The sequence below is a fragment of the Elephantulus edwardii genome, unplaced genomic scaffold, assembly GCF_000299155.1.
Source record: "Elephantulus edwardii isolate Elephantulus edwardi_28Jun2011 unplaced genomic scaffold, EleEdw1.0 scaffold00325, whole genome shotgun sequence".
Classification (NCBI taxonomy): Eukaryota; Metazoa; Chordata; class Mammalia; order Macroscelidea; family Macroscelididae; genus Elephantulus; species Elephantulus edwardii.
The window spans coordinates 796,212-805,174 of record NW_006400075.1 but is presented as its reverse complement, the minus strand read 5'-3'; the positions used below and the strand labels follow the sequence as shown (position 1 = coordinate 805,174).

The window sequence follows — 8,963 nt, the reverse complement described above, 5'->3', positions numbered from 1 at the left end:
TTAAGAATAATCTTAAACCATTGAAATATATAGATGCTGACTATATACCTTGACATGTGCAATCTCAAATTACACATCTGAAAAGATGTTGGAATGTTATCTTTTTTTTTCTGAAAATAACTATAAAGTAACTTTAAAATTATTGAGATGATAGTAACCTCATCTAAATTTCAAAATATTTTTTAATCACAAAGAAAACATTGGCAAACTTAAGAAAACTATGAGCACAATCAGTGCTTTGGGACCTTAGAGAATGGTCCGAGATTAATTATCTGATAAAAAATAGCCATCAACCATATCTATCTAATTTTCTAAGCACATTTCTTTGGGAAAATAAGTACAAATTAGAAAGATTTTTTAGGTAAGAATAGAAAGAAAAATTCAACTAGTTAAAAAAGGAACTTTCCAGTTTCATCTCTCCCTTCAGCATCTGAGTTTTATTTTAGATATTCAAATTGTGCAGGTGTTGTTTTTCACACTGGGGCATTTCCAGATGTCTGGCTGAGCAAAACCTTCTGAAAACCACTTCTGCATTATCAGGAGCTATAAATTTACCAACCATGTTTTCTTGCTTCCTAAAATAGCTTTCCCTTGTGACCTACTTCCTGCCATCTGCTCCAGGTGTCTAGGCACCCTTGCTGCCATCTTAGCTCCAACTCAAGGCTGTCTTATCTAGCCATTAATAAAAATTTTAAAAAAACAAGTTTGATTTATTGCATCAAAACTTAGTTTTGCTTTAGGGGAAGTGACAGTGCCATATTTTGCTATGCCAAATATCTCAAAAAAATGTCCACAATGGCATGATTGTAAATTGAAGGATAAAGTTTTTAAACACTTTGCAATTAAAAAAACCCCACAACCCTATTATACTTTATAATTTCTCAAAATTTTAAATAACTCTTTACTGTTTCCTCAAGACCCATTACACATGCACCCTCTCTTTAATATTTATTAAATAGATCTCTTAATATGAAGAAATCATTTTCCTCATAAATAATGTCCTCATAAATCAATCCTCCCCAAGAAAATCCTATTCAGGAGACCTGAGTCTTTGCTCCCTACAAGACTGTGAAAAGTCATCGAAGCAATAATTGTACGTCTACCTACTGGCTCTACGAGTTGAGACAATAGTTACAGATACACATCTTAAGTTTCAGTCTATCAGAGAATATGATTTTGGACTATATTCCAGCCAGCACACTTGTTTCTATATACACCTTACACAATTCCACAAATATTAAGGCTCCAACAACTGAAAATCTACTTTGATTCAAACTGTACAGCACAAAGTATTCTCAACACCTTCAAATCCTTCCATTCTCCCAGGAATAACACTTTCCATAAAACTGTCCACATTGAATACAGATAAAAGGCATTGGAAAAATCATGAAGGCACTCCAACTTCTGTAGTTACGGTTCCACTCTGGCCATTTCCTTTCCAAGGTACATATCCACTGACCAGCCATAAGACTTAGAAAACCCCACATGTACTAGCAGAAAACAAAGACTCCAAAGGGCTGTTTCTTACCTGAAGAGACGGTGACCATGGTTCCTTGGCCCCAGTAATCCAAACCATAGTAGTCACAATAGTAGAATTGCCTTCTCCATACCACAAAAACAGATGCCAGCCCAGAGAATTGGCCACCAGATAGTCAAGTCACATCCTCTCAACCACTGATGATAATCATTTGGTCCCCTGTCCCAGGACCCTCTGTGGGCACTGATAGGAGACTCCATATTCTGACTAGTCCTTTCCAGATCATGACTTCAGATTTTTAGGTCAAATGTGACCCTGGACAAGAAACTGTCAGAAAGTAGGTGCAAAAGTCCCATTCCTACATAGAGTCATGAACCCCTGAGCAACACCAAAAGGCAGAGAATTGTCATTCATAGACACAAGAAGCCACCTTGTCTTAATACCTACAAATCACTGATTAGTAATTCCAGGAGAAGAGGGGGATTGGGTCTCCCTCTCCTGACCTCCATCTCTTTCTGAGATGGAGATTTTGTTCCCTCAGTGCCCTCCAACTGCAGTTAAAATGCTATACTCAGAGAGGAAGAGGTGAGGACTCACCTGAGGAGACGGTCACCATTGTTCCTTGGCCCCATACATCAAACCAGTTGTCACATTGTGGTAATTGTATACTGGACCCAACCAAGAATTGACACCCAAGAACAGATACATTAAAGACCTCTAGACTATCTCAAATTGAGTTCAATGAGTATCAAGAGGGAAGAAGGGATTCTTGAGGACAAAGGTTGTCTGAAGTCCCCCAAAAAATTCCAGCTGCAGAGCCCAGAAGGAGAGAGTGACAGCAGTCTCCTCTCATTGTCTCATGAAACGTGGTCCCTCTACTGACTCTGTCTGAGTGTCCTAAGACTATCCCCAAGATGTTGTGTTCAGAGACCCAGAAATCTCATTTCTCTTTTAAAAAAACAGCAGAACAGTCAGAGGAAGGTAGGAGAGATAAGTTGAAAGGACTCACCTGAGGAGACGGTCACCATTGTCCCTTGGCCCCAGTGGTCAAAATAATCACATTGCTGCATGCCACATTAGGGGGGTGTGCAAAAACCTGACCAACTCTCTTTTTGAGTGCCCAGTCCAAAAAGCCCTAGGTCTTCATGTCCCAAAACATGAAACATGACTGTCCAGAGTCTCAGGAGCAGGGAACCCATGTCCCTGCAGAAATGTTGTTTGTAGAAAACTAAACCATATACTAATAGCCTTTGATGTAGCTCTGAGAGCCCTGAAAGGCCTCCAGAGATCAAAGACTTCTAGAAATTTTTTCCCCCAGCACCAGGACAAAGAAAACATGTATAGGCCAAACAGGCAGAGAGAAAGATGACTTACCTGAAGTGATGGTGATCTGTGTGCCCTGGCCCCAGAAACCAAAAGCATCACACAGAGAGAGTCCCTATTCTTGCCCTAACATAAACTCAGAATCCTTCTATGTTCACCACACCCTGGCCATGTCACACAGATCCAGGGCAGAAGGGATCTCAGGAAGGGATGCAGTTGACTTACCTGAGGAGATGACGACTGAAGTCCCTGGACCCCAGATGTCGAGATAGTCATAGACACACTGATTAGAGTGCCTGGCTCATCAGCACAAAACCACCCAGACTGTGATACTCCCCGGCTCAACAGAGAGAGTTAATTGTTGAGCCATAAAAACCAGGGTGCACTGGCAGGTCCATAGAAACTATACCATGTTCTGTTCTCTGCAGTTGGGGTAGTGCTATCAATTGAGGAGGGAAGTTCCCAATACCTGAGCTCATAGTTTCCATCACGGGAACCATACCTCAAGGTCTTACTGCTTCTTCACCTTAATGCTCTGATGGATGCCTAGACTAGAAGGATGCACCCGCTCTGTAAACATAGCCTCCTTTACTCCTCTTCTCTGTTTCCCAGCTTCCTTTTCAGGATGGAGCCTCTGTATGGTCCCTGCTGTAGGTGGACTCTGTCTTCTGGCCTGGAAGACACCTCAGCTCATAACTAGGAACACACCCTCCTGCCCCTTGTCCTCCAGAACTATCACAATGTTGTTCTTCTTGCAGCTCTTCTGGCACCCAGTCTGCCCCCTCTCATGAGACCATCCAAGGAGACCCGAGATCAAGACAGATGTAGAGGCAAGTAGCACCAGGCATGGAATAGGCAGCTTGAAGGGCACCTGGGGTTTTTGTAGCCTCATCAATCACTGTGGTTCCAGTTAGCACTGTGGTTACTGGTAAAGCCAAAACCCAGCAGGCAGGTGAGTGGGGGCTGGGAACAGACTGATCATGAGGGTAGTGGAGGCAGAAAGAGGTAGAAGCAGAGAACATGGGGGAGAGGAAGGGGCAAAGAGAAGAGGCGGCTGCAGACATGGAGTGTAGCCAGGAGCAGAGTGGGGTATCTTCAACTGTAGGTCTGAAATTTCTTGACTTGCATGAATATATCACCTCAGGAAGGACCACTTGCTAAGGCCGTCTACACCCCTTTTAGAGACAAGAGCACTTGTAGGTTGGAAGCTTATGTTGCTCCATCCTGCTATCCACATGCTTTCTTCAGTGATCATCATAGAGATACCTTGATACAGGCAGTTCCTGACCCCCAGAGCAGTGACTTGCCTCATGGAGCTTATCTACATCTGGAAGTTTCTTTTGTTGATGGAATTTTCACATGTTCACTGTTGATTTTCACCTTGAGTGGGGAATTCTTGGGGGCAGGAATCCAGCTATGTCTATTTTGTGTGTCCACCAGGTACAATGCCTGATCTTCTCTATATGTCCCTTTCTGGCTCTGGGCTCTCAGGAAAAACATATGTAGGGGGACATAAAAGAAATTCTAACAGTAAAGACTTCCAGTTTTCATTTCACTGAGACTTGCTCTGGCTGCTTCCCACATTGCCCAGGTAGCAGAGATCCATGCTAATGTTAGGTAATTACAGTGGTAGGGGAAGTAAAGCCACTATATGGGCACTCAGGAAGGTGGACATGCACACAGACCTTAGACTTCAGGCAGAGAGTGGAGCAGTGAGCTGACAGCACTCATCACTACTGGGGCATTGATGTAGGTGGGTCATTGACCTTTTGTAGGCTTTAAGAACGAGTTTGTGACATGTCTGTGTGGGGGTGAGAGAGCTTCTATGTGAGGAACAGCCACAGGAAGGTCAAGAGGCAGCATGTTCTTTACTATGACTGGGCTTAAGGGTGGCTTGTGACCCAGTGATTTGTTCATGTGACAAAGGATTATATAATCTGGAAAGAGGTTGTTTAGAATTTCATTCTTAGATGGTTCTATCTGGGGTGGTGTGGAGGATGAGAAGATGGCTTTGGTTCACAATGGAAGCATGTTAGTAGTGACTCTGGACTATGAGATAGCTAGGGACAACTACAGAGTGAATGGATTATGGTGAGGATGTTTACATAAGGAGAAGGAGATGTGGGATATCTTATAGGGTGGAGGAGGGATTTTGAGGTGGTAAGTGAGTGAGGGAGGACATTGGGGCCCTCAATAGAACAGAGGCGAGATGATAAGCAACCATTACATTGTGGAGTAGGAGATGCTACAGGGTCTTAAAAGGTGGAAAAGAGATAGTGAGGAACCCCTATGAGGTGAAGTAAGAGATATAAGAGGCACTACTGGATGGAAGTGAGATGGTAGAGGGCCTTAATATGATGGTTGAGAGCAATGAGGGTCTCCTATAGGATGGGGAAGGGGGATTTTTACATGATTGAGAAGAGCAGTCTATAGAGTTCCATTGGTAACCCAAAGATCTCTGACAGATCAAATTCCACTTTGGGAGCTCCTTCTGAGAAATATGAGCAATATTGTTCTATATCATTTATAGCCTTGGAAAGCAGAGAGAAAGTCACTCATAAGTCAGAATTGGATAGACAACAGTGAGTTTTGCATTTACATTTTACAGAGCGAAGGATTAACTGTGAAGGAGTGAAATTTTCTTTGAAATGGAAGGGGCATGGTGATAGGGTGTTGTAGGATGGAAAGGGGACATTGATGGACCCTACAGATTCCCTAAGAGGAAAAAGTTAGAGGGCAAATTGAGTGGCCATATAAGGATGATGAGTGGCTCCTGAAACATGGAAGAGGATATGTTGAAATATTTTCAAAAGGTATGAATGATAAAGAATCTCTACAAGACAGGGAGGCCCTTACATAAAGGGTCCTTACAGAACTGCACGTGGACTATGAATGAAGTTGTGGAGTAGGCTTCAGGGCTAAGTGGAACCTGCAGGGCTTGGGATCAAGGTTGGAGCACAGGTGTACAACCTGAGTTCCTGCAGGTATTTTGAGATGCTTCTGAGAGACAGAGCATAGACAACAGGAAAGATTGTGGTCTAACCCTTAGACAGCTGAGACGAGGTATTATAGTGACCTTGTGGCTACTTTTGAGCAGTAGACTATGCTTTGAATGTGCTTGGTGAGTATCAAGCAGATGTAGTGGGTTTAAGAACAGGGAAAGACAGAGAGAAGAAAAGAAACTAAGTTGGGCTCTTCTAGATTGTCAAGGGAGATGAAACAGAAAGACCAGGGGTGGGAGAATCTGCTTAGGTGCCCTTGGAGAGGGTCACTCACTGGAGATTGAGGTAGGAAGAGGATGAAGGAAATAAAAATGTACGCTGGACACTGGAGAGGTCTGGTCCAGAAATGGGATCCCTGAATTCACCCAAGTTGGACAACAGGAAAGGATTATGCCTCTGCTTTCTTTAAAGTTGGGCTCCTCAAAATCTTGGCACATAGGTTCTTCCCACTGATTGGGCAGGGCTTTCTTTGGTGCTTCTAGCCTCCAACCTCATTTATCTTCCCTCTTTATCCTGTGATCTCAGTACTAACTCTGGGCACTTCCGTCTCCCATCCCTGGGGAGTGAGGTTTACATCCCAGGCCCTTCAGAAAGCACTGGCTGCTGCATTTCTGAGAGAAAGGGAGTAGCCCCACTTGTTGGGCTGATTAAAATTCAACTTGACCTGGCAGACTAGCAATCACAAATGACCATACCCTGGTCTCTTAACTTTCATAATGAAATAGTGCCTTTAGGGTTCTTTGAGCCTTTTAGACAGAGTAATCTTTCTCAGATAAGGCTGTCATGTGCCAACATCCCACAGACAATCAATTGCTGTCCTTCTGCCTAGGACATGCTTCTTCTGAAATGTCCCATGAGCCACTTTTGGGTGAATGCACCAACCTCCATCACAAGTATACATTGAGGAAAACAGTGCATGGGGTATGCCCTGCAGACCACATGTGGTATCTGGATCACCATGATGAAGTAGTTAGAAAGGGCCCATCAGCTTGGCTCAGTCTACCTCATAGCCTTAACCAATAGCTGTAGTCGCCTAGTGGGTCCTCACCTCAACTTCCTTCTATACAGTCTAACTAGAGGAGGTGTCGTGACTTTGTTGCTCCAAAATGGACTTGGAGATGAACTGAGAGCAAGAGGGAGGACACTTCAAATACTAGAGACTCAAAGCTATTCATTGGTTAGGATAATTTTATTGAGTAGACTGAAAAAAAAAAACCCAGCAGGAAGCATGTACAAGTGGACATGTTGCATATCACTTTCTTTTTTCTTTTATTGTCATTTAAATGGAATTTAATTAATGACATGTATTTGTTTTATAACATTAATTACAGTTAATTATGAGGCTCTTGCTGCAGAAGATCAAGAACTATAGCCACCTATATGGACTGAAGCTAAATGTCAAGAAAACAAAGATTCTAACCACTGGGCCAATTGGCAGCATCAGCATGGATGGTGAGGAGATTGAGATAGTTAACAGTTTTAATTTACTTGGCTCCACAGCCACGCTCTTGGTAACAGCAACCAGGAAATCAGGAGATGAATTGCATTGGGAAAGTCAGCTGTGAGGAACCTCTCAAGAGTACTGAAGAGCAACGATGTCAGGCTGGAGCCTAAGGTACGCCTGATCCGGGCTATAGTCTTCGCAATTATGTGCTATGCATCAGAGAGTTGGACAGTGAATAGGGTTGATAGAAAGAGGATTGATGCCTTTGAGCTGTGGTGCTGGAGAAGAGTGTTGAATATACCATGGACTGCTAGGAGAACAAACAGGTTTGTCCTGTAGAGGGTGAAGCCAGAGTGTTCCCTGGAGTCAAGGATTCTGAAGCTTCGTCTGACATATTTTGGGCATGTTGCAAGGAGGGACTGGTCCTTGGAGAGGGACATCATGTTTGGCAGAGTGGAGGGGAAGCGAAGGAGAGGAAGACCTTTGGTGAGATGGATCGATTCTGTGACTGGAGCGGTGGGAATAAGTGCGTTTGAGATGGCTAGGTTGGCACAGAATAGAACAGCATTTAGAGCTCTTGTACATAGGGTCACTATGAGTCACAAGCGACTCGATGGCACATAACAACAACAACAACATTATATCTGATCAATTCTTTGGTGCTTTAACACCATTGTTCACTAGGAGTTGTGGTGTTAGCACAAAAGTTTGAATTCATCAGTGGCTCCGAAGAAAAGGATGATCACCTCTCATCTGATTTATAGTCCCATAAACTGAGTCAACTTTTAATTAGTTTCAACTCAATGCCATTGAGTTTGTTTTTGAGTTCTTGATCAGCCCCTTATTGTATGTTTCATTTCCCTTTACCTACTTTAGTGCAGTCAGTTATATGTGTGTTAATTTTCCTCCTTTATGCCTCTCTTCTCATTTCTGAAAACACATTACTTTCAATATGGACAGACATGTAGAGAGGAGATCAGTAAGAAAAGAGGATATCTGAGTGGAACTATAGACCTAAAGAATATTTCATCCAACTAGAGTAGGACATACATTCCTAAGATAGGCCACAAAGTAAGATTCAAAAAATTAAGTGAAAGATTAAAATCATACAAAGAATTTTCTCCAAACACAATGGATTTGAATCAGATTTTACCAACAGAAGAAAAACTGGAAAGTTCACAATACTGTTGAAATTAAGTGAAACAATGTTCAACAACTAATAAAGAAGTCACAAAGAAAATGAGAAAAAAACATCCATAGAGACAAATAAAATGAGAATGACAGTAAAATAGATCCAAATCTATGATAGGTAGTTAAGGTGTTACTCAGACATTTATACCAGCTATATTAACAAGGCTTCAGGAGTTGACGGCATACCAATTGAAATATTTTAACAAACAGACACGGCCTTGGATGTGTTCACTAAGTTGTGCCAAAAAACATGTAGGACAGCCAGTTGACCAACTGACTAGAAGAGATCGGTATTTGTTCTCATTTCAAAGAAAGGTGACCTGACAGAATGTGAAAATTATCAGATGCAAGCAAGATTCTGCTGAAAATTATCCAAAACGACTGGAGCAACATGTCAACAGAAATCTGCCAGATGTGCAGGCTGGATTTAGAAGAGATTGTGGTACTAGGAATATTATTGCTAATGTTAGATTGATCTTGGAAAAAAGCAGAGAGAACCAGAGGAATGTCTATCTGTGCTACTTTG

At 42.4% G+C, this 8,963-nt stretch overlaps 1 gene segment (V, D, J or C); it reads right to left on the bottom strand.

The window, feature by feature from the left end:
• The window catches only part of LOC102871066, a 188,969-nt gene that overhangs the window by 9,282 nt on the left and 170,724 nt on the right, over positions 1 to 8,963 (bottom strand). The window contains 1 exon segment of the C gene segment in view: positions 2,487 to 2,541. Within this exon segment, the coding sequence occupies positions 2,487 to 2,541 (55 nt within the window).